This window comes from Doryrhamphus excisus, chromosome 1, assembly GCF_030265055.1.
Source record: "Doryrhamphus excisus isolate RoL2022-K1 chromosome 1, RoL_Dexc_1.0, whole genome shotgun sequence".
Classification (NCBI taxonomy): Eukaryota; Metazoa; Chordata; class Actinopteri; order Syngnathiformes; family Syngnathidae; genus Doryrhamphus; species Doryrhamphus excisus.
In genome coordinates this window covers 14,229,026-14,255,159 of record NC_080466.1, presented here as the reverse complement: position 1 = coordinate 14,255,159, position 26,134 = coordinate 14,229,026, and the positions used below count along the sequence as shown (strand labels likewise).

Genomic DNA, 26,134 nt, shown 5'->3' with positions numbered 1-26,134 from the left:
CTGTGTTCAATAAATGTATTGCATGTTTGTAATGATGCATATTCATGTGAAATAACATAATAATCATGTGTGTGACACATGAAAGTCATGCTCAGTATGTTAAATAATGAACGGAAAATAAATATTTGAAACATGACTTTACTATTTTTTGGTTTTGGAGGTGCCATTTGTTTATTAGCCTGCAGCATATATTAAAAATATTATTTCACAAGAAAATGGAAAAATCAGCAGTAATTTTAGAAGGATAAAGTCCTAATATTCATGAGAAAAATGGGAATTTTACGACAATATTACAAAAAAAAAATCATCACGGTGGCGTTATCTACCGCGTGGCAGACGTCCCTCAGACATGCTCCCATTTGGTTCTTTCACCACAGCGAGTATGAAAATTCATGTTGTGTGTCCGTGACATTCCCATCGGCCCGCTCTATATTTAGCATTATGCCCACCAACATCCACGCCCGTCCCCGCCTCAATCAGCCAGCTGTGGAGCGCCCACAGGAGGCTTGGATTGGCCCTCACTGTTGCACTCCCAACGGGGGGTTCCTATTTGTTGTTTCTGATGTGCACCATACGTACTGCGTGCATTTACATCAGGGGGTTTTATTGGCCCACATTTATTCATATCATTTAACCATAAAACACCCAACAACAGCAAAAATGCCGTAAGTTTTTAGAACTTTTTAGAAAATTATGTTTTAGGGCTCAATTTTTGTGGTGTAGTGTGGTGATTTGGTCCAGTGCACCACTGTGCGCAACCAATTTGGTCATCCGGTAGACTGGCTGTGCCGAAATGGGTGTGGCGGCGCACCACGGGGAGGTATCCACATATTTAGCTTGGCACAGTGAAAAATCTGTGACAATACAAGGTTTGCTGAAAGCTCGCCAGCTCCGACCTGGTCTACTCTCAGTGCAGGCGACGTGCACCTGGCGCAGTGGTGAATTGGCTGACAGGCGCACAGTGCATACATGTCAACAAAACCTCCAAAAGGAAGGTTTCTCAGAGTGTCAGGCACATTTCAATGCAATAAACAATCACAGCAAACACTATTTAATCTTATTAATCACCGTCTGAACCAGCATGTACATTTTTATATTCATTGTCCCATCACATCTGATGCCAGATCAATAAACTCAGAATATTATGAGGAAAAGTAGTTTTATTCATTTTAGTAGAATAGACCCGAAAAGAGGTTATAATATTATTTGACACAAAGATACTAGCTTGGGGAAAAAAGTTGTAATATTATGGGAATAAAGTCATAATATTATGAAAAGAAAATTAAGAAGAAAGTCAAACTATTTTGAAAAAGTAGGAAAAGTTGTCTTTTGGAATACAGTATATAACACTTATATACTATATATTTATATACTATACATACTAGCATATCTGTACAAAATATCAAAGTTGCATCGTTTCTTCTGTGGCCATGTGTGCCTCGCTGGGGGGGAACACATGTGGATGGACCCCCCCCATACATGGTGTCTCCATCCCAACCAAGCGTGTTGCTTTGGAGGCCTTGGACCGCGCTGAGTGACCGCCGTCTGGGATGATTCTGTGCACAGCTCGGTTTGGCATAGCGAGTGTTGCTATTTGAGCGTTGATTGCGTCAGAAGCGGCCTGAGCAGTCAGGAACAAACGAGCCTTGTACGGACGTTCGCCGTCTAACCTGCTAAATTGGAGCACATTTCCCAGGGTGGATTGTGTCTTTATTAGCGAGCGCTTGTCGTTTCTGTTCCTTGTTGGCGGCTTAATGAGTTGGGGGTTTGGGGGGTTCCTTAGGGTCGCCGTTAATGAGATGGAAGCGTGAGAAGGCACCCGGGGACACCAGGGTCACATACCTGCTTTGTGGACCTTGTGGATCTGCTTGAACATGGTCTTGTACCAGTCCTTGGGTCTGTCCACGGTCTGTGTGGGGAGAGAAAGATTTCATGGTCCCAGAACCTGACTTTTTATCATGGTCTAGTCCTAATATGTGTCCCTTCAGCATGTTTATGAGCACCGAATACCGAAGAAATATCATCAGAGCCGCTCAAATCCTTCATCCTCACGAGCTACATCAACCCGCCCTGTGTGTAGACCCAAAGGCAGGCTTCACTACACATCTTAAAACAACATCTGGACCTTTACCTGACTTATTCATCAGTGTTAAATGTAATGACTTGAGCTTTGCATCCTGTATACATACATATTTGTATATACTGTATATATATATAGTATACATAAATGTATATGCTGTATACAGTATTTACAGTATATACTTCCCTCACTATTAGAGGACTACGTCACTATCACAATTAGATCACAATATATTATCAAATTATTGTTCATTGTACTTCTTGTCTCATCGACCCAATCTTGTTTATTGTCTCGTTTTGCGACTGACACGACTTTTCCATCCATGCAGACATTAAATATGTCATGAAACTGCCATCAGAGTACTTTGCAGTACTTTGCACACAAAGGAACATCTGCAGGCATGCGTTTACATTAGCAACGCTGACATTTAATGACACATACCCCCCCCCCCTCCCCCCCCCCCCACACACACACACACATCAGTGAGTGTGTGTGGTATGTGCGTCTTTGTGTACTCGCCATCGACGAGAGCGCCACCAGCAGTTAATCCTGTCTTTATTCACTGCCACTAAATACTGTGTTTGGCCTGGGCTCAGAAAAGAGGCTCCACAGAGGAGAAGGCCAGTGTTGGCCCGGTTGTTAGCTAGCTGGCCGGGTGGGGGGGTGGGAGGGGGGTCCAATTACCACTTCACTCTCCACGGTTACCAAATAGAGAGGCTGCAAAAATGTTTGTCTGCTTACAATAATGTCCAACAATGGAGTCTTTTCTCTCCTTTTCACCCAAGCTTCTTGTGTCCTCGCTGCTCTTGCAACTTTTTGGCAACAATTTTTAAGCCCACATCTTCTGATTTTCTGCAGCCCATAGGACATTGGCGCCCAAAGTGTGGCCTAGGAGCTTGTCAAACCATCAGAAATCATGGGAGGTCATACTCAATAGAACAGTCTAACTCACTGGGTCATCACACAGCAACTTAACACTCCAAAGGTAGCAAAGAAACATACAAGACAAGTACCAACACCACTGTAGAATAAAAACAGCTATTTTCCCATAATCCATTATTCCCAGCAGCCACCAGAGGGCGCTCATGAGCAGCTCAGTTATGTAAATTGAACATTGTTGAGTTTCACAACTCTGTGAAAACTGTAACGAGTAAGCTACTGCTGTATGGGAGGTGAGCACGAAAGGAAATATAAAGCATCTGTAGTTGAGAGTTGGTGATGTACGAATCTCACCGTGCGGATGGCGATGGGGATGCCAGACTCGTCCACAGGTCCGATACCTTCATAGTGGGGGGCTTTGATGACGGACACTTTCTTCTCTTCCTCTGAGAAGCGGGCAAGGGGCACAGTGCTGCCAACGCTGGTGAAGCCCGACGCCACCGACTCTCTGGAGAAGGACTCGCTGCCTTCTGAACACACGGGAGCAGAGGACGTGTGGTGATCAGAGGTACTACACTCCTTCGCCGGCATCCTGAGCGCCTCACCTGAGCTCCGACTGTGCCTCAGGAGGCCCGTATGGCGGAGGGAGGCGGGTGGAGGAGGGTAACAGGGAGGAGAGAGGGGTCTCTGGGCGTGAGCGGAGCCCCCGTTCATAGCGTGGGACAGGACCGCGCCCTGAGGGGGGCGAGCCAGAGACACAGGAGATAATCAGCAACACAAGATAACGCAATGTAACGACACTTTTTAGTGATACTACAAGTGAGACGGATATGATTCCGAGGGGTGAGGACAGTTAGACAGGGACACCTCAAATCAGTCAACTGCTTCGTTAGCTTAGTTACACATTGGACACGATGGAAGACGCTTCCTCGGGGGACACACGTTATTTCAACAACAACAAATACAGGAAGTTTAAGAACAACAAGCACATTGAAAAAACAGAAAAAAGTTTGTTTCATGCAAATGAGGACAGTTTCTGTCACTCATTATGTCAATGAAAAGTAAACATGGCCACGCTCCAGTACTCAACTGCAGAGAGTACCAGGCGGTTCTTTGGCACAACAATAGGGTACAACAATAGGGTGGTGACAGATCAACCGATGTGACGCCATGTACAGTTTGACAAATCTTGAGATGAATCGATTGTGGAAAAAAAAAAAAAAACGTAATCGGTTGACAGAGAACAGAACTCGAGGTGGGAGTCCGTCTGTCTCTCATTCTCTGCACTTGATTTGTTTGTTTTTATCTTAGGCCTTCCTCTTTTGGACACAAAAACAAACTAATAGTATGACTGGGATACTGTGAACATCCAGCAGCAACACAACATTTTGGCATGACTACTATTTTTGATGAAAAATATACTGAACCACGTCCACCATCTACTTCCACAAGTGTTTGTCTGTGGTCAAAGTAACTTCAAAAGTTCGAAATGGATTTGGATGACCATTTCAGGAATTGTAATTAGCAGAACCGATTAGCAGAACCGAGAATTCTTTGCCGTCTGGTTCCAGGATTTTTTTTTTTTAAAGGATCATTTAACGTTGTGGAATAAGACCATTTTTGGAATTCGTGCTCATGACTTAGAAAAAAATGGTCAGGACATTTAGCCTTCCTGGTAACGTTGTTAGCATGTTAACATTAGCATACTAACATTTAGGCTATGGAACTTGGTGGAGGAGCTCCTGTAGTTTCTAATTACGTAAAACTAGAATCATTATCATTCCGGAAGGGCTGATTTGGATTTACATGATTCTTTCTGATCAAATCTGGACTGATTTGGTACGTTTCAGTTTTTCGCGTACGCCATGCTATGTAGCATGTGTAACTGCCTTGCGCCGTCCGATCAAGTCTGCGCTTGCTGCACATCCGTGAGACCCTGCGAAGGAGCTGCATGATGTGGGGGTACGAGGTAATCGCCATTAAGATCGTTAAAGAAGCGGCTTTGCTCGTCATCCGCAATAGCTTAGCACTAAAAGGCAAAGCAGGAAGTCTTGCACATGCGACAAGGGTGTGCTTGGACTGGATTCCAACAGCGAGAAGACAAACAAGCAAGCAGAGTGAGAAAGAGTGCAGAGGCGTTAAATGACAGGGTGGTGGGCGGGACTCTGGAATCAGGTAGGGAGCGGAGAATGAATGCTGAGCAGATTTAGGGGTGGCCATCCAAACCAGCAGGCGGACGCTCAGTTTGGGCATACATGTGCGTTACAGCGGTGACTGGCTGGGATAATTACGTTAGTGACAGCGGCTGTTAGCGCGTCGTCAAGGCCAGCGGTGGCGGCAGCGGCGGCGGCAGCCGAGACGTGACTGAGGGTGGGCGACGGCGTGGGCGAGGCGCCGGGCGAGTCCAGGCTACAGATCTGCAGCTCGTCCAGCAGGCCCGCCGTGGAGGAGGAGGAGTAGTGGCTGAGAGCCGAGACCGTCACGGGCGACGCGCAGCTGCTGACGGACGCCAGGACGGCTCCGCTAGCCGCGTACGGGCTGGGTGACATGGCCTTGGACATTAGGCCCGACAGGTACTCGAGGGATTCGGAGCTGTGGCTGAGGAAGGGGGAGTGGCGTGCTGTGGAGTCAGGGCAGAAGGCCCCCTGGTGTTGGAGGGAGGGAGAGGAGAGAGCTTAGTATCGCTGGTTAGACGACTGCGAGTAACGCAGTGAGGCGTCACGACGCTGCGGCGCGTCCTCGTTAATCCATGCTGTGGATGGAGAAGATTGTTAGTCCAAGCCGAGAATACGCCATGTGGACACAAGTAGACAGACTTCCTCCAAATCGGAATTTGTACCGTAATAGTACAGTACCTAGCTAAAGCGCTAATATGACTCACATTTGAACAGCAGCAGCATGCTATCTTAACCTAGTCGCTAAACTGACTCCCACGACTGTAGCCAAGTCCCGCCTGCCTAGTTTGCTTTGCTTTCCTCTCTATGGAAGGGTGGCAGCGACAAGCACCTGGCAGCTCATGCCGGACCCAACCCCTTCAGGATGCGGGGAGTACTGCAGCGCAGAATAATGATGTCACACTATATTTCTATATAGAGAAAGGATAAAGAGGTAATTTTAGCATGCTAGCACACACATACACTTAAACTTGACTTATGTATGCTAACCGCTGTATTACTTTTGGATGGTATGCTTTGAACTTTTTGGTAACCCAAGCCAAATAAGGACATCAAAGACACTCTTTCCTTGATCCGAGGGGGGCGGGGTCAGTATGAGGTTTGATTTCTAGTTGAAATTGCTTCAATCAATCAGACAGTAAACTAAGTCTGACATGGACAACCCACAATTACCATATATACAATCATAAATATAACTCTATACACTCAGTGAAGCACACTGGCAATAGATCATTTGGGTTTGAGAGGTTCACCACAGCCTCATCCCAGCTTTGTGCTCCGCATCTGATCAGGAAATGTTCAAATTCTGCCATTTTTACTGAATTAAATGGTCAAAAGGATGGATCTTAGACAGAAAATAATAATCTAATAATAATAATAATCTATAGCTGAAGTCCAATGGACAGGCTCTCATTTGGACGGCAAAATGATGAGGCAGCAGTTGTCCTTGAACTCATCATGATGGGGCATCAGCCTGCATTGGCTCATCTCGCTGAGCTGCAACCTCGGAAGGGCGCATAACGCCAACAAATGAGGGAGCTGATAGACATTTAGCATCAACACGTGATCATGAAAAAAGTATGTAAAAGTAAAAGTATATCATTCAGCACTTCCATGCTGTTAGAGCCATACTGCGCTGCTGTCCACATGGCGTACGTTACAGCCACACGGGTAGCAGTCGGTCACAGCGGCTGCTCACACATGAAGAAAACCAGAGTTAGTCGACTGGCTTAAACGGCAGCACCCAAACTGAAAAAAACAAAAGAGCAACACACAGCATGGCATGAAAGCTGATGCTTGGACACCAAACGGACATCAAAATGTGCACCCCCACCCTTTGACCTGCGCTATTACTAGTCTGAAAAATACACCACATGGTGGCGCCGTTGTATGGCGATAATAGAACTTAGAACTGCTTCATAATGTGACTTTGTGATTATGACTTTATTTCCAGAATATTTGGACTTTATTCTGGTACCATTACAACTTTTCCCCCAACCTAATTTTCCATAAAATGGCAACTTTATTTGTTGTTTTCTTTCTTTCTTCATTTTCATCAAATTGTGACTATATTTCTTGCTTGAATACGACTGTTTTTCCTGTAATATTTTGGCTTTATTCTCGTGAAATTACGGCCGTTTTTTTCCATTTTTTCCAACTATTTCAACTTTCTTACAGTAAATTTGCTTCTTGTACTCATTCCCATAATATTTGGACTTAATTTGGGTAATATTATAACTTTTTATATTATAACTTCCCCACAACCTCATTTTCCCCAAAAAGGCAAATTATTTGTTGTTTTGCTTGTTTCTCATAATACCATGACTATACCATATGTGATCAACACATTCAACTTCATTCTTCGCTCTCTTCTTAAATTGATTTTTGTGGTTTATGTTTACCATGTTTGAACTTTTCTCTTCAAGAAAAAGTGCACTTTTTTTGGAATAGGTGCGTAATAGCGCTAATCGTTCCATCCCTAATGTGTGTTTTTAATAATTCCATGTATGCTAGCATGTCTTGTTGAGACAAGCTGCAGGGGGCGCCACACATGTGCTTTAGCCTCCAATGATTCCTTGTGACCCCCCAGTAAGTAAGAAGGTGTTGCTCTTTTCTGCCCCTTGATGCCACCAAGATGAAGTTTTAGTCAAGTTTCTGCAGCCCGCTTGTCCATGTACCAACAGCTCGGCAGGAGAAGGTCTGGGTGGAACTGTGGGAGGAGCCTCGGTCATCTCACGAGGTTCAATGGCGGTCTCGAGCTCCGTCCCACCGTGAGAAGCGTCCCTCTGCCTGGCGCCCTCGGGGAGCAAAGTGACAGAGAGCGAAGAGGTGCGCGTGGAGGGCTGAGGGGGTGAAGGGTCGAATACGGTCTCAGAGCGGGGGTCGGGAGGGACGTGAAGGTGCTCAGGGGGGTTGGGGATGGTGACGGGGATGAGTCTCAGGGAGGACACCTTACGTTCTGGTGCTTGTGTGTAAGCTGAAGGCATCAGGAGAGGGTCAGCGAGGTTGGGTGAGCAGGAGGACGTGCTGCTAAAAACTGCTAGCTCTGTCTGAGAGAACGTTAGCTGAGTCCCGGGGCTCGGATCGTTAGCTAGCGCAGTGAGGGAGCTGGAGGCCGGTGCGTTAGAAGCGGCGGGCGTGAAATGGAAGCTATCTCTTCTCGGGGGCGGGGGCGGGGCGAGGTCGGCATCCTTTCACAGCAAACGACGTGGAACAGCAACACAGCACAGTTAGCAGTTGCTAACGTCGTCCTTCCTTCCATAATGTTTTCCATTATGACTTAATTTCAGTAACATTTGGACTTTATTCTGCTAAGATCTCAACCTCTCCCCCAACCTCATTTTTCAAAATGACATCATATTATTTAAAAACTTTGATATTTTTTTCATTTTTCAACTTTATGCCATAAAAATGAGCATATTTTTCCTTTTAACGTTATTAAAACTGCAACTTTTTTTTCTTCATATTTGGGTTATATTCTTGTAAAAAATACAACAGTTTCTGTTCTATATTTATTTAAATTCTTTGCTTTATTCCCCAACTAATGATGACTTTATTCTGCTGAGATTATAACCAAATGACAACTTTATCTGTTGTTTTGCTAATATTAACTAAAAACTTATATTACCTTTCACAAAATAAAGACTTTTTTCATTATTAGTTCATCATAGTTCAATTATACACTTGCTTTTTTTACATTTCTGCTGACCCACCCTATTAATTCTGACTTTATTTCTTTAATACTTTGCCTTTATTTTGGTAGGATTCTACCTTTTCCAAAATAAAAAGTCTTTTTTCTTTATTATAGTTTAACTGTATGCTTTATGCAGTTTTTTTTCCCCATTTGCCCGATTAATTTTGACTTTATTTTGGTAAAATCACAACTTTATTTGCTAATAGTACAGCTTTTCCAAAGTAAGTCTTCTTTCTTGAATATTAAATATTTTTTTTTGCATTTTATACTTCTATTATACTTCTTCATTCTTTATATATTCTTTATTCTTGTAAAATTCCAGCCGTACTTCCTTAACATCTTGACAAAGTCTTTGAGAACCCCTGGCGGCCAGGAGGTTGGGCTTTAGGGTACGAGTGAGACCTCCTACCTTTCTGTCCTGCAGGTTGGGTCTGACGCTACGGAAGCCTTTGGCGGCCAGAGAGGAGCTGATGGCGTCTCCGTTCTTCAGGCCATCCGTCACACTGTGGGAGCGCCAGGAGTCTAGGAGGAAGACAAGCAGTGCGGCCAGACGGTCCAATCGACAGGAGAGAAAGCAAACGGCCGAGACTTACTGAAGTCGGACGAGCGTGGATCGGTCCCTGAGGAAAAGCAGACGATGACAGGACGTCACATGATGGCGTGTTTAGACGCTTCCGTGGCTACGCCGACTACGAGATACGCTACACAGGATACCTTTACAGTACAAGCAGCAGAAGACGAACTAAATAGGAATAAGAAGATGAATAACGTTGGTAAAAGTAGGAATAAGAAGAGAAATAATGTTGGTAAAAGTAGGAATAAGAAGATGAATAACGTTGGTAAAAGTAGGAATAAGAAGAGAAATCACCTTGGTAAAAGTAGGAATAAGAAGATAAATAACCTTGGTTAAAAGTAGGAATAAGAAGATAAATAATGTTGGTAAAAGTAGGTATAAGAAGAGAAATAATGTTGGTAAAAGTAGGAATAAGAAGAGAAATAACGTTGGTAAAAGTTTTTGTCCCCATAATTACCATTTTGACTTGATTCTGCTAATATGCTAACTTTTCCCTCAACCTCATTTTCCCCATTTCTCCTAAGATGATAACTTTTTTTTTCTTGCACAACAAGCACAACAAGACATGACTAGAAAAGAAAAAGCCCCCCACAGGTTGGTGACGGCGAGCACAAGCAAAGAAAGCCCCAGCGGTGGGAAGATTGCATAAGCAAACATTGAGCAGTGAAGCGTTAGCAGGAATGCGTGAAGCGGCCTTTCTGGTCTCCCCTGATTGGTGCATCGTCCCCGTGGTGTGTCATGCTGCGTGGTCGTGCTGTGTCGGTACCTGAGGCTAGATCTGGTGAGCTCTGGACCCTCTTCACGGGCGAGAGCGTGAGTGACAAGGCCACGCTTTTGCGAGCACGTCCTCCGCTATCTGAGGAATAGCAGAGCCAGCCGGGCGGTCACGTGCACGTGCGGCTAAACACACAAGCATGCATACGGACAACGGACATGCGGTACGGCCACGCAGGTTTGCAAGCATTTATGGACTAAAGCACATGGACACGAGTACACTCCAAAGATGTACATGAATTTATGAGGCGTCTTTGAATGCAACACTTTGTGTGATGCTGCTATGATGAAAGAGTTGGGCAAACACTTTTGCACACGTGTGCTATCTCTTAGCTGGATTCACAAATACAAGTGTTGCCCCCTGCTGGGGCAGAAATACATTGGCTACACGTCTGATAGATGGCCGAGGGTGGAATTGAACCCTGGTCTCCTAGCTGTGACGTCTGTGGGCTAACCACTCGATCGCCGTGCAGACCCTTCCCTGTACTATGAAATTTGATTTGGTGTTATTTGATGTTTTTGTTATGCAAATTTGGAGCGTTTTTTGGGGGTTTTTTTTAGCAAGTAGAGTGTGTCCAAGCTCTTTCTTTGACAGCTTTCATACATGCATTTCACTCCCGCTCGCCTGCTTGGCAAGTACTTCCCCTTTGTTGGCAGCTCGTATGTAATTAGCACATAAATACATGATGCAAGAAACACTCATCTGCACACATTGTGCTAAATATAGCAACAATATTCCATAATCGTCAACACCGATGTCTTGCGGAACGTATATATGATCGCCAGAACTTGAACGCAATGAACGTCAATAGAAGCACTCTGTGATTAAAGGACCTATGATGCTTTTTACACGTGTCCGGCCTATAAATGGAGTTAGAATGTTGGGTTCTGGTGCTAAACCATGCCAACCTTTCATATCATGAGCTTTGCGTATTTGGAAGTGTGTAGCTGCTCTATGGGGGTCCACAACTGGACATAAGGGGCCCAAAATGAGCTGATAGGGCCCCTTCAAGGGTGGGGCCAACATCTGCGTGGGTTGATGCAGTCACACTACGTAAGGGTGTTTTAGGTCGCCCTTTTGATTGGCCAGCTTCTGTTAACATGGAAATCACAGGGCCCGACATAATCATGCGTGTCACGCCGAAGCTCTGCAGAACGAGTGACGTGGAGTTTTTTCTCTTTTCCTTTTGTCTGTTTGTCAATAAAAGATGAATAAAAGATGAAATTGATGTCGGGCTGGCAGCAGCTCAATGCTCAACTCCACTCGGGACGACTGCCAAGCGCAGCTTTATGCAAGCGTTCATGGAGGAATACATGGCTGGGAGCAACAGTTCATAACGTCACCCCCAGATCAACACGCAACGCTGCCAGAACGCTGAGACGGGGCCCGAAACAGACGCCATTGTTGAAATGAATACACAGGAAGTGGCGCTGTGTGTCATACCTGTATTCATATTGGCTGGTACTTCTTACTGATATCCAGCTGGGAGACACGCTTTCCTGTAAACACACAGCAAAGTACACAATTCACGATTACTACTACATCCTGATCACAATGGACTTCCATTCATGGATGGAAGCGTACCAGCATCCATCGTGTAAATAACCCAGGCACACGGTATAGGACAGTATATACATAATGCATAGGACAGTATAGACATACTGTATAGGACAGTAGAGACCATACTGTATAGGAAAGTAAACGGAAAAAAGCGGAAGCGGGAATGTCTGTTTACGGCTGAGATGAGCTGCGTTCAAAAATAAATGCGCTTCTCATATTTTTGACATTGCGAACATGCACTTCGTCATTGGGCCTTGTAAAACCTTCCTTCCATGAAAGCATGAAACACAACACGTGAAAATATATATAATATACACACTCAACCCGAGTCACACACACACATGCAACCACACGAGCATGCTAAACTCAGCTAACTCCTGTTAGCTCCTAATAGTCCTTTTTTAATCTTATTTGTATTAATTTTGCCTTTTTATTCAAGTCATTTTTATTATTTTCCCCTGTACTGCATACGGTAGTACCAGGATATTCTGTGGTGACAGGTCGGTCAGTGTAGTGATTCACGTAGCGGGCGTTGGTGCTCCAGACATAAAATAAAAGTAAATACGGAGCTATGACGAGGGCTAAATATCAATATTTCATGTCCAGACATAGTTATATAACATCTATATCAAGCGTGTGGTGGGATCCCTTCCTCCTCTGGAGACCCAATCCTCACCTTTACCCGCCGTCCCTCGTAAATCTATCTCCGAGCACCACACGCACACGCGCCGGCTAAATCATGCGTCTGGCGTCGCGAGCTGTCGGCATCCGAAGGACGGTCAGCTTCCAAACGTGATCGTGTTTCTTGGGGGCAGATCTGCGGCGTCACAGCAGCTGCGTCGGAGGCCTGGATGTTATGGCTGCGCCGCGACTGGAAAAGACACGCCTCTCACACCGGACAGTCATGAGCTCGCCGCGTCATCTACACGGATGGAGGTCAAAGGTTGTGGTTCTACGGAATGACTGCACAAACCTGACAATGGACAGCAGATCCTAAATCATGAGGACGTCTGCTTTGAGTCTTCTTTCGCTGAGTAAGAGAGAGGCCTCGTTTGGCGGTGGTTTATCCAGCGGCTGTAATTTGGGAACTGGTCGGCCACGAAGAAGACCAGCGTCCATAATGACACGCCGGCGCAATAACCGCCAGCTTGCAAAAGTCACAAGCTACATATGAGTTAGTCCAATGAAGGACTAAATTCACCCTGGACTATTACAGGACAGTTATTATGCAGATTCATCATGCGCTAACGCTAGCATGCGTCCCTCCAGTCTGGGAAAAATCCTTTCCCTTACTTTGACAGAAGAAACGCTCAAACACTGGCTTTTCAAGTCACGGGGGAAAAACCTCCTTCCTCGCATACGTGATACCGCCCCCATGTAAACGCCAACCACAGGCTTTGATGCGCTTCGTTGGCTGACAAAGCCCAAACATTCATTCATTCATTTTCTACTGCTTATCCTCACAAGGGGTGCTGGAGCCTATCCCAGCTGGACTGGTGGCCAGCCAATCACAGGGCACATATAGACAAACAACCATTCACACTCACATTCATACCTATGGACAATTTGGAGTGTTAACCAATTAACCTAGCATGTTTTTGGAATGTGGGAGGAAACCGGAGTACCCGGAGAAAACCCACGCATCCACGGGGAGAACATGCAAACTCCACACAGAGATGGCCAAGGGTGGGATTGAACTAGGGTCCCTAGCTGTGAGGTCTGTGTGCTAACCACTCGCCGCCGTGCAGCAAAGCCGAAACAAACAAACAAAATGAACTTAAATAAATAAAGAACTGGTTACTGTTTGAAATGATATTCTAATACATCCAGTATGGATGCTGTCGCTGTGAACACGGGAGATAAGCTACATGGCATCGGGGGTCCTGACCCCTGAGCGGTCCCTCGGACGGAGACATAGTCAAAGGATGTCAACACATTAAGCTCATTAGCAAATGTATTCCAAGACTTTGCCAACAAGGAATTCTACGGCCGTTTTCTACGCCGGCGTTGCGAGTCTGCGTGCTAGCAGCTGCTACACACACAACTCGATGGAAATAAGCCCATGAAATGCTGGTGCAGGATCTTATATTTAGAAGCAGCGAGAGCAAATATCTCCCCCATAGGGCCACAAAATGTCCCTGACCTGTAAAGTCCACTGAGACACGGCCAGCCTGAAAACAAGCCAACCTTTCCAAATAAGGCAGAAGGTTTCGTTCTTTAACTTCTGCACCGCATGGCTGGAACATTTTTGTGGTTAAAAACAAGAGCGGCTTGGGATTCAAAGTACGTCCGGCAAGAGGAAAGTCTATGCCATGGGTAGATTATACCAAGGGTATCCAATGCACGGCCCAAGGGCCTTTTGCGGCCTGATGCTTTTGGTTTCTTTGTCCATGACCGACACAATGTCTCAAAATCTGATTTAACAAGAGATCTTAAAAGGAAGTGGACAAATGGTTGCTGTGGTCTGATGGGTTCCTGGTGCAAACCACAGCTGGCCGCTTTGTGCTCAGCCATTTTTAATTCCACATGGTAATTCTAGGGGAAAATGCATGTGTGTTTTTCACTTGGTAAAGTGTTTTATCAATAAAGTTTGATTTGACAAAGCAGTGGTTACCATTGGAGTCCGTGCGGAAAGCATGCTTAGCGAAACTGAGAGGCGTTTTTAGCATTCTGCCTCCGCCTCCACGTCTGCCGCCTTCCACACATTCCCTTGTGAGGCAGCAGGATTTGCAAGATTATGCACGATCATGCAGAGGGAGAACCCTGACCTTATCCGCTGATGCAAATATACAGCAGACACGCTCCGAAAGTACAAAAAAAAAAAGCTGGTAGCTGCTGAGTTGTGCCCTGTTAGAATCTTTTTCTGCAATTGTATATGTGCTGTACATATACAGCATATCATATTATTTATACTACACATTGTTAATACATATGTGTAGTGGGCACAAACGTTAGAAACATATGAGCTAAAGTGCTAACATTACATTTTAGCAGCAACAGTCTGCAAGGTTAGCTATTTACTGAAGAGAAACAACATGATCAAAATTAGTTGACTGATAGTTGATGGAGCTTCATTTTAAGATGTGTAGCGAAGCCAACCGGATGAATTAATTTTAGTTGTGGTGACCAAAGAAGGACCCGACCTTCAAATTTTGAAAGCCTATGGTCAATTTGCAAAAATGACATTTATCGCTGATGGCCCCACCCATGACAAACTAGCTAGTTTAGCCTCATTTCCGGAAGCGACGCCATCAGGGTGACACCTCTCAGCTATAGCAGACTAAATAAACATTTCTCCAGGTAGATGGTGAACTTGGTTCGATATATTTTTCATCAAAATAGTCATCTTATCAAAACATTGTGTTGCTGCCGGATGTTCATTAGTACCACGGTCATACTGTGAGGTTTTTCTTTTCCAAAAGAGGAAGGTTTCAGGCCAAAATGGATAAAGCTAGTACAGAGAAGCAAAGACTTCTGTTCTTTGCAGTCATCATTTCACTGATGACTGCTATGAAGGAACACCTTTACAAGGAGTATTTGGCTTGAAAGTACGCTAGAAACACATTTTTGAAAAAGGATGCTATTCCAATTCACAGATAAAAAAAGGACAAAACGAATAACGTCAAATTTGCCACAGAACAGAATAAGTCATGTCTTGGTTCCAGAATGTCTTCTAAACACTATTCCATGATAGCAACAAGGCCGTAAAGTATAACATATGCGAGATAAACATCTTCTGACAGCAATACGTTTACTATGGGGTGCCATGTTCTACCAACACATCATCACTAGCTGAACAACAACCACGTCCAACAGAAGTCCCTGTTATCTGCCTTGTTTGTTCAACCTTGCCACTCATTAGCAGACCCCCGCCGGCTCTCTGATTGCATGGGGGAGGGGGACAGAGGCCAATACGGTGACCCTGCGTGCCCGCTCGCTGCCCATGCTGCCATCAACAGAGGCCCGTGTGTTTGGCAGATTGCGTCACAGCGCTGCTAACGAGCTAGAGCCGGCGGGCCGACGGCACTCGTGTAATTATGCAACGCCAACCCCCGCAATGCTCCAGAGAGGGGGGGCGCGGGAGGAGACGGAATTGGATGTGGCAACGTTGTGGCGTTGTATCTTGCTATTTCTATCCCAGATAACAACAACAACGATACATGAAAAGACTCCAGTGCTTCAAAGCTGATATCAACATGCAGAATCATTAAAGATGGCTGTGGGAGGCCACATGAGGACATCAGAAGACAACCCCTGATGCCCCCCCCGCCCAACCAACACCACTGAACACACAGCTAGCATGTCTCACAGCACCAAAGATTAGACCAGCTGAAGGACGAAGCTGGATACATGTAGCTCCTGGCAAGGACACGTCCGCAAAGAAAAACCTCATCAACACTACTCAACTAGTGGCCTGCGGGCCAAACCTGCCCATTAAACAACATCAGAGCGGCCCGTGTGGAAAGTTCAAACTCGTGTTTTTGCACCCGATTCCATAAAACAGCAGAAAAGTCCTGGCAAAAATGTCAGAGTAGCATTTTTGTATTAAATCCCCCAAAACAGCAGAGCACTTCTCTTATATAGAGGATCTTTGACTCGTGTTTTTGCAGCAGATTCCTAAAAAGAGCAGAACACTCCTGCCATATGGAGGATCTTTGATGAGCAATATGAGGCAGACGCCGAAATACAGCAGAGAATCTTTGGCTGGTGTTTTTACACAAGATCCTTAAAACAGCAAAGCTCTCCTGTCATATCAACAATCTTTGATTCGTACTTTAGTGGTAGATTCTTCAAAACTGCAGAGCATTCCTGTTATATAGGGGATCTTTGACTTGACATTTCTGCAGTACATTCCTAATACCAGCACAGGGCTCCTGTTCATGTCAGTCACATAGAGGATCTTTGACTAGCGCTTGGCAGTAAAGCCTCAGCGTAGTGTTTTTTATTCATGACTATCATTTGATGAATTACCTGACTGCTACTAGCTGGAACGCTACTTGTCATGAATGAGGTTTGCTTGAGGGAATAAAAGTTGTTCAAACAACAGAAGTAAATAAGAAATGAAATGTGTCTTTGCTAGATCTTCCGTCACTCATTCTGTTTGAAAACAATCTTTGTCCTCCAGGACCATGTTGGCTTCAGACATAAACAACATATTTCCAATAACAGTTTGTCATTGGAGGCGCCCCTAAAAGTCAACGCCTATCAGCAAGTGGGCCCTCATTCCGCACACAGTCCGGATTCCCCAGGTACCGGCGTTAAGTGTCGAGCGCGGAGATAAGAGCAAGTTGATTAGCGGGGGCTGCTATATTTACTGCCATTAGATAAGACCCTTTACCCTCTAAGATTGTCAAGAGGAACATATCTGCCAGCATCACACGTTCCGCGCAAATACAACACACACTTTTTGATGCTAAAAATCCACAACAGCAACTTGGCTAAGCATGTTTGTCGACACACGGTCCAGGCATGAACCAATCCTTTACCAAACAGGGACTCACGGGTACTCTGCTCGTTAACTCCTTCACTAACTCAACCCTGCAACAGCAACGACACCAGGTGACATGTCATGAATTGGTCCTCATTTCCTTTTCCCGCACAAGCTGCATCACGGGCACAGACAGTCTCAATGACTCAAGGGTATTAGACAAAAAATCGAAATTCACTGACTCACAGCTTCTTGACAAAGACTCGGGTTTCACTGATTCAAGGGTACTCAGCAAAGACGTGAATCACACTGACTCACGGGTACTAGACTGAGACTCGAGTTTAACTGACTCACAGGTTTCTTGACAAAGACTTAGGTTTCACTGATTCACAGGTAGATGTTACTGACTCATTGGTACTCCACAAAGAGCTCAGAGTCGTTGACTCATGTGTGCTGGATGATGACTCGAGGTTCACCGACTCAAGTGGTCAACAAAGCCTCACTAACTCACAGATACGCCAAAGACTCGGGTGTCACTGACTCACAGGTGACGGACAATGACTCAAATATCACTAACTCACCCGTGTGACACAAAATAGAAAATTGGCTGACTCCTGGGCACTCGATAAAGACACGAAGTTTCAAGCTGTGAATTTTTGTGTCCACGTCAAATTCATGGTATGACCCGAGCAACACACGTTTTGGCCAGTTTCTGTCCCGTGTGCTAGCAAAATGGCACAGCTGGAGCCGAACAACAACACCCATCTCCACCTAAGAAAGTACCAACAACCTCAGGAAGTTTTGGGTGAGAAGAAGCTAGCAGGTAACAAACAAAGCACCGTCTTGTGCAAACCCAACGGAAGCAAGCGCCTGGTGGGGGGGCGGCAAGGTGACATTCCTCCACACCTTTAGGAGGGATGGGTGGCTTTTGTTGAGCGGGGGGAAGGAGAGGCCGTGACAAAGTTTGTAACAAGAGATGTAAGCAAGTCAAATGGGACGATGGGGAGGTGGTTGGGGGGTTTCCAGGGTAAAAAGTGGGAAGAAAATACTATCAGGATTCACAGAGGACCACAATGGGAAGAGTAACGGCCAGGACATTTACGTTCACGTTTTAACTTTAATAATGATAAAAAGTTCACGAGTAAGTGGAACAGGAACTAAAGGGAACTACACAACCAATGTTGGAATAAAGTTCAACACAGGTGACTTTCCCACCATCAGCGGAGTCGCAACATTTTAAAGCATGAAGAGCTACCTTGTTGTGGAGTTCATAAAAAAGGAGGTTGCCTACAGCCACAGCTGATTATGCCAATGTTATTTTAAGGTAAATGTAAAAACTCATGATACACAAGAAGTTTATTTTTTTGGAAATAATGCTTCTGAGGGTGAAACGAGAGAAAGGAAAACATCATTTATGAACAAGTACAACATGGCCGCTTTCTTGAAACCAAGCACCCGGCGACTATAGGCGACTGTAGGGGACTGCATTTATTGGAGCATTTGTGGTATGTATCTTACATATAGTACATCCAGCGTACTGTACAGTACATCCAGCGTACATCCAGCGCTGGACGTACTGTACAGTACGCTGGATGTACTGTAGTACGCACGCTGGATGTAATGTACATCATATGCATGACTAACCCTAACCTGCACATTTGAAAGCTAGCTTTCCTTTCTCAGTAGCTTTGTTCCAGCAACCCCAACAATGAGCTCTGCCACGCTGTAAGAGATTTCAGTGTCGCACGCCGCAATCGAAGCTCAAATGAAAGCCTTTTGTTTTGTTGGACGCCATTTCTCCATTCTGGCTCCATTCAACGGTGAACTTCTGCTGGCATCCATGTTTTCTTACCCTGCTAATTAGTGACTGATTGAATCCCACCTAGAAGCCTGGCTATTGTTTGCCACGTTTAACCGGAGAGAATGACCCCCCCAGGCAGCAAGGTGCAGGTGCAACATTCCGTCAAGATGAACTCTTACCGTCATAAAAGCCAAACAGGATGAGAGGGAGGCTTTTGACAGAACAGGCAAAAAGATGAGCCGCGATCCGCTGCGTGTTTTTCTATGGTCTTGTTTGAAATGTTACTTTCCCAGTCTTCTTCCCGAGTCGCCCCCCTTGGCCGGGTCGTATTCCGCCACGCGTTAAAGCCTGGGAAGCACTGAGACCACGGGAGAAAGTTTGGAGAGGAGAGAGAGAGAGAGACTTCCCTGTTTGGGTGAAGCCGTGATCAGATCTGCTATTTACAGACTCAGGCATGCTGGTCCATGACACTGGAAAGTTACCCCCCACCCCAGTACTGACGGGAGGGGGGCTAAGTGACAGGCCGGACTAACTCTATTTTATCACGCACACGCACACACTCCAATATAGCGCACACATCGACACAATCAAACCTCGGTTTTCACACGCTCTGGTTTTCATCAAAATGTTGCCTGGTTTTTCGTACACTGTCTTGGTTTTTGTCAGCACCAGGTTTCGGTATGATTCGGTGGAAATGTTTGCCAAAATTTTGCTTCAGTTTTTGTGCATTGTCTTAGTTTGCGTATGTTGTTGGAAATGTTCTCCAAAGCTCTGCCTCGGTTTTCCGTACAATACATGTAGCCAATTACAGTCATTACTTGGTTTTCATACACCCCAATTTTCGACAAATATTTTCACAAAGATTTTACCTCACAATGTCTCAGTTTCACGTACCACACCACATGTACCAAAATACAGTCAACATTCAAGTTTCCTACACCTCTGTTCCTGTATTATTGGTTTTTGGTGAATCCAACCATCCATCCATCCATCTATTCTTCATCTATACAGTCACGTGTATGCTGGAGCCTATCCCAGCTGTCTTCGGATGAGAGGCGGGGTACACCCTGGACTGGTGGCCACCCAATCCCAGGGCACATATAGACAAACAACCATTCACACTCACATTCATACCTATGGACAATTTGGAGTGGCAAATGAAGCTAGCATGTTTTTGGAATGGGGGAGGACACCGGAGTACCCATGCACTAAACTATTTTAAGAGTAGTAAAACATGTTTTTATTATAAAAAAAAATCATGAAAAAATAGTTTGTGTCATTGAAGAGTACACAAACACTGCTGCACACACACAGTGTGTGGGTTCATGTCACACAGTAGTCCACGCATTTCGTCAACATGGGGCTATGCTCGGGGGGGACTGGGTATGACTCCACAGACGACTGTCAAATTCCTCTGCCGAGATTTTCTTTCACTTTTCTGGCGCTGACACTTTGATCACCTGTCAGGACGCCCAACGGGGGTCACCTCGCAGAGAGACGCGCAAACGTCCGTGACACACACCGTCGTCGTAAATATAAATATACACTCAACAAAAATATCAACACAACACTTGTAAGACGCCAAACGTCAAGGCCTCTCACCAATATTGGGCACAAGTCTGGCAAGATGCTGATTAGACCGGTTGGCAACAACAAAGGGTTTAGCTGTAGGTGGGCCTGGGCGGCATTCCAGTGGTATCATCGGTATGAGTATCTGGTGTGACGCCAACCTAGACCATCCCAAACACGCTCACTGGGCGACAAGTCCGATGAGTATGCTAGTATGCTGTCCTGTGTGTTGTAGACCGACTGTCCATGGTGGGGGTGGGCGTATGGTATGGGCAGGTCAACAAAGATTGATTATTAGGTATTCCGAATGCACAGACTCATGGTGTGGAGAACCTGACGCCCATTGATGTGTCGTTCATCCAAGACCATCACCTCATGTTGCAGCGGGATAATACACAGCCCCACGTTGCACAATTCCTGGAAGCTGAAAAGCTAGCATAGTGGGCGCCTCATGTTATTAATACTATTAGGTAGGGGTGTCAGGGGTCTTTTCCGTACAATACTGCTCGTCATTCCTCAATTTTCGTATGCCCCAGTTTCCATTAACCTGGATTGGACTAAAATGTTTGCCAAAATTTTGCTTCGGTTTTCGTACAATGTCTGTTTTCTGTACAATATGGCACATACTACACTCAAAACTTGTCGTACACCTCAATTTGCATATCATTTGTTTTTTGTTGGATATTTTGTCTGAAATTTTGCCTCGGTTTTTGTACACTGTCTAGGTTTTCCATACAATACTGCATGTCATTCCACGATTTTCGTAAACCTGGGTTGGACTAAAATTTTGCTTTGGTTTTCGTACAATGTCTCAGTTTTCCGTATGATACGGCACATACTACAGTCAAAACTTGTCGTACACCTCAATTTGCATATGATTTGTTTGTTGTTATTGATATTTTGTCTGAAATTTTGCCTTGGTTTTTATACACTGTTTTTGTGCAACATTGCACATAACAAACTACATTCAAACTTCAGTTTTCGTACGCCCCGGTTTTTGAACGATTCGGTTTTTGTCTGAAATTTGGCTAAATTGTTGTACTCTTTCCCAGTACAATACTGCACGGAGCAAACTACAGTCAATCCTCGGTTTTCAAAGGCCCCGGTTTTTGACAAGAAACTTTGTTAACATTTTGGCTCTACATTCTTGGCTTTGTTGATCAAGAGCTGAGTACGATGCCCTTACTCGCTATATGTAGCAACAACGTTGCAAAATTGGCAACACGGAATGAAACGGAACCAGTGATAGCCGGTCCTTGAGGGTCGGCGCTGTCGATAGAAGCACTCAGTGATTAAAGGTGCTGACCAGTCCCAACATCCATGTGGGTCGATCTGAAACATCATCAAATGTAGAACTGCTACAGCGTCTGCCTGGACATCAGAAAGTAGCCAGCAGCTGTTCAACTTCCATGGAAATAAAAGCGCCAAACATCACTCGCTGACGCTGTGAAAACCTAAAGCAGCTAACGTGTACTTCCAATAATGCCTTGCATATTGCCACGTCCATATTGCTGTATTCATATCATTCATAGTAGCACTGTATTTACACACACAGTGGACCATTTTCTGTAAAATATGCGTCCTAAAATAAAATCAGTTCAGCTAGCAAGAAAGGATTATCCTGAACATGTGTTACTTTGTCTTTGGCTTTTGTGAAAGATGGATCTTTCCACGAAACATCTCAGAGTCGGGCCATATAAATCTGAGGTGGTCCAAGGTGTGGATACATATGCAGTCCGTGTCACATCTATCCATCTGACTTTACTGCTGTGTAATTCATACGGGACCGTATATTTGGACGTGACCACACACAGTCTGAATATACATCAGAAGAAAAAAAAGGGGGCCAACCGCAAGCACCAAGACCCCTGACTTGCAGCTATTCCCAGAAGGATGATGTAAGCCCTGCTATTCGCATCTCACCGTTTCAACCCGGACACCTAAAACCAGCCCGGGCAGCTACTGTGCAGCATGCTTTCTGGACAGGAAATAGTTAACTTATCTCGCACAAAACTAAGCAATGGAGGCGACAAAAGGAGTTTTTTTCATGTACTTGTCTGATATTTGATTAATTCAACTGGCCATGCTACAAACTACAAACTACATGGAATTATACCGTTAAGTACAGTGCAACCTCACTTTTCATGATCAATTCCTTGAAAAAATTTGCAAAAACTGAGGGAATTTTATGCAAGTAGAAAAGAATATTGATAAAAAATTCATTTAACAGAGATTAATTATCGTCTTACATGCAGAAAACAATTCAACATAACTATAAATGAGGAATGGATGGATTTTTTTCTTTTTGTGGATGCAGACTTCCTGTACATCCTGGTACATCCAAAATTTTCCCAAAAAAGTTTTTTTTTTTTTTTTTTTTACTTAATTTTTTCCAAAATTTTTTTTTTAACAAACCGTCAACATTAATACAAACAAAGGGGGCACTGGACATACACAGTTCACAAGTTAGGATTTCACATTCCTTGTCATGGTGGAATTTGAGTCATTTCCTTGGTCAAAATTTCGGGGTTTTGAATGTTCAACATCAAACTCCAGTGGAACCTCTACATCGTCCCTACATCTTGTTGACATGATGAAGATGTTTATAGTTTATGTGTGCAGAGGCGGACATCCCATCCCATCCCATTAGAAGAGTCAGCCGCCTACATGTATTTCTCAGTTTCTGGCCTAAATTGGCCAATTATGCATTAATAAATGTAAGGATTTTGGCATCTAATTATATCTAATTGTCTAATTATACACACTGTGCTAGTAAAAAGAAGTGTAAAAGGTAAAAAAAAAAATCTAAATTTAAATGCAAAAAGTACGCTTTCTGAAGGCTGTAATGTAGCAGAATGTAAAAATAACCATCAGATGTTTGAAATATTCGACTTACGTCATGAAGGCTGCCCAGCCAGAACCTCGGTTCCATGAAAAGACACCAGCGTCAACGTGAAGACAACCGTGCCACACGTGCATCTCGTTTTTAAACTTTCAAAGTGCTATGGCAGGCCACAATACTGTTATTTTTATTAACAGGTTATCCCAGTCCTGGTTTTAGCTTGAAGGCACGATGCAAATGTTGATGGGATGGAACAAGGAGCTAAACACACAAATGATCCAAGCTGCTGCTAGCCCGCGTCACCCGCTTCAACGGGACCCGTGTTGTGGGTGACAAAGCGGTAATGCAGGAATCAAATCGACAAGCGGGCACAGGTGGCGGAAGGGCCAGTGCTCGGGCCAAGCGACGGCGGCGACGGCGGCAGGAGCAGCTGCTGGCCAGACCCCCCCCGTTCACGTGCCAAGGATCACAACGGAATGGCGAAAAGCTGACAAGTGATGGCTGCTAATGATGTAACCTTGGGGCGAGACCCAAGAGCTATCAGGGGAGCAATAAAACAGGGCTAGTTTAGCTACCCGTTTAGGACCCTGGCGGCTAGCCGGAGCAACAACCAACTTTTGTTCAGTTCTTTTTCTTTGATTGATTGATCGTGCCTGCTGCCAAAGACAGATCAATATCTTTACAAGAGGAAAGAGCCTGCGACATTCCGGCCAGCGTGGACGGTCAGCAGTCTAATCTAGAATGATTAGGACGGATTAGGTCATTTAAAAAAAAAAAAAAGCTCATCCAGTATTACTGATGTCAGCGAGTCTGCCAGCGTTTCAAGCGCCGCTATCCACGACATCCAGGAGGAGAAAAAAATCCACTTGTAGATAACCAAGACAAGACATGGGAATAATAATCCATTCATCCGTGGCATTGATTCATCGTGTTGAAGCAATGAAGTGCAGTAGGTGACTGCAACCAGCAGGGGTGCTGTTGATTCCTTCTCTACTCAAAAGAAACCCAACTAGTATACATACTATATAAAAATACAACTACATACTATATAACGATACAACTCTGGTATCTAGTAGCAAGCTAGTAAGACAGGCCTGCAAAACGTGGGAGTGGCGTGACCATCCTGGAGGGATAATGTTTCACTTCCCACCCTCCTGGACCGTCATTTTGCATTCAGACGACAGGAAGAGAGAAGCCTCTTGTTTCATTGTTTGGCCAACATCTCTTCATACCAGTTTAACCAGTACGCAGGTGGCTGCACGTCACTGCTTTGGCGTACCAACACCATGCTGGCCGCAAAATAGGACATCGATATCCATGATGCCATTCAGCACGAGGCGGAAGGGGGACGCCAACAGTGCTGCTAAAAACATGCTAAGTCTATTTTTGACCAGCGTTTGTGCAGTAAGCACATCTGTCAAATAGAGGATCTTTGAAAAGCATTGTTGCAGTAGGTCCTGAAAAGTTGCATAGTAGCACTCCTGTCATATCAAGGATCTTTAACTAATGTTTCTGAAGCAGAGCACTCCTGTCAAATAGAGGATCTTGGACTAGCATTCCTGCAGTCGGTTCCGGCAGAGCACTCCTGTTCTTCCTCTAGAGACTGTTTTTGCAAATGTACTTAAAAACTGCAGGGCGCTTCCGTCCCAGACAATGTTTGACTGGAGTTCTGCTCCTGCCATATAGAGGATCTTTGGTTAGGTTTTTTTTTTTTTTTGCAGTAGGTCATTAAAAACAGCACAGCCGTTCTGTCATATAAAGGGTCTTTGACTCACATTTTTTTACAGCAGGTTTTTAAAAACGGCACAGGACTTGTCAAACAGAGGATCTTTGACTAGTGTTGGGTTTTTTTTGCAGACCATACTTAAAAACACCAGAGCCACTAACACACAGAGGATCTTGGACTAATGTTTCTGCAGTAGATCTTCAAAAACAGCTGAGCACTTCTGTCTTATAGACAATCTTTGACTCACATTTTTGCAGTAGGTTCTTAAAAACAGCAGAAGACTAGAGGATCTTTGAGTATCGTTTCTCCTGTCCAGCCTACACAGCAGACCACTCTTGTCATATACAGGATCTTTGACACACATTTTCGCAGCAGGTTCTTAAAAGCAGCAACGTGGTCCTGTCACGTAGACGATCTTTGACACTCATTTTTTGATCTTTAAAACAACTGAGCACTTCTGTCATATAGAGGATCTTTGAGTACTGTTTTCCCTAGGTCCTTAACAACAGCAGAACACTCTTGTTACACAGAGGATCTTTGACTAAAGTTTGTGCAGTAGGTCTTTAAAAATAGCCGGGCACTGCTGTCAAGAGGCATTGCATTCATGTTTTTGCTGTAATGTTTTCTATTTGCTTCTAATCTCATTATCTTTAATAAACGTTGAGCTGATCTTAGTAAAGCGAGGATAAAACATAAATACGTCCAGTACTTTTACCACAGAAAATGCATCGCTGCACTTATTGTGTACATATATACATACTGCATGATAGACAACAGAGATTATGCGGCATGGAGATTAAACTGTGGCCATTGGGGGGCTTTTGTTGACTAGCGGTGCTATCATTCCACGTTGTCCTTTCATAATAATAATGTCATCATCCATAAATGTACCGGAAAGGAGGACGCTCACTCGGATGCACCTAAGCCGGTTGACCCTGCTCATCTGCCCCGCTCTCTTGGTGGCTGACTTTCCGCTAGCAGTCGACAAAAATGTCCGAGTAGATGTCCAATTAGGTGATAAAAGTGCCTTAC

General features: G+C 44.6%; 1 protein-coding gene across 9 annotated transcripts in view; it reads right to left on the bottom strand.

The window, feature by feature from the left end:
* The window catches only part of sorbs2a (sorbin and SH3 domain containing 2a), a 47,337-nt gene that overhangs the window by 20,733 nt on the left and 470 nt on the right, over window positions 1–26,134 (bottom strand). For 5 of the 9 annotated variants that reach the window (XM_058084901.1, XM_058084847.1, XM_058084828.1 and 2 more), the window contains exons 2-9: window positions 11,620–11,675; window positions 10,168–10,257; window positions 9,421–9,447; window positions 9,237–9,349; window positions 5,251–5,604; window positions 3,565–3,694; window positions 3,314–3,489; window positions 1,843–1,909 (exon numbers count right to left, since the gene is read on the bottom strand). In XM_058084901.1, coding sequence (XP_057940884.1) covers window positions 1,843–1,909; window positions 3,314–3,489; window positions 3,565–3,694; window positions 5,251–5,604; window positions 9,237–9,349; window positions 9,421–9,447; window positions 10,168–10,257; window positions 11,620–11,629 — 967 coding nt within the window. In that variant the 5' untranslated portion in view covers window positions 11,630–11,675. Of the gene's footprint in view, window positions 1–1,842; window positions 1,910–3,313; window positions 3,490–3,564; window positions 3,695–5,250; window positions 5,605–9,236; window positions 9,350–9,420; window positions 9,448–10,167; window positions 10,258–11,619; window positions 11,676–19,144; window positions 26,127–26,134 lie in introns of those variants that run through there. The other 4 variants (XM_058084837.1, XM_058084875.1, XM_058084892.1 and 1 more) reach the window with 4 other exon arrangements.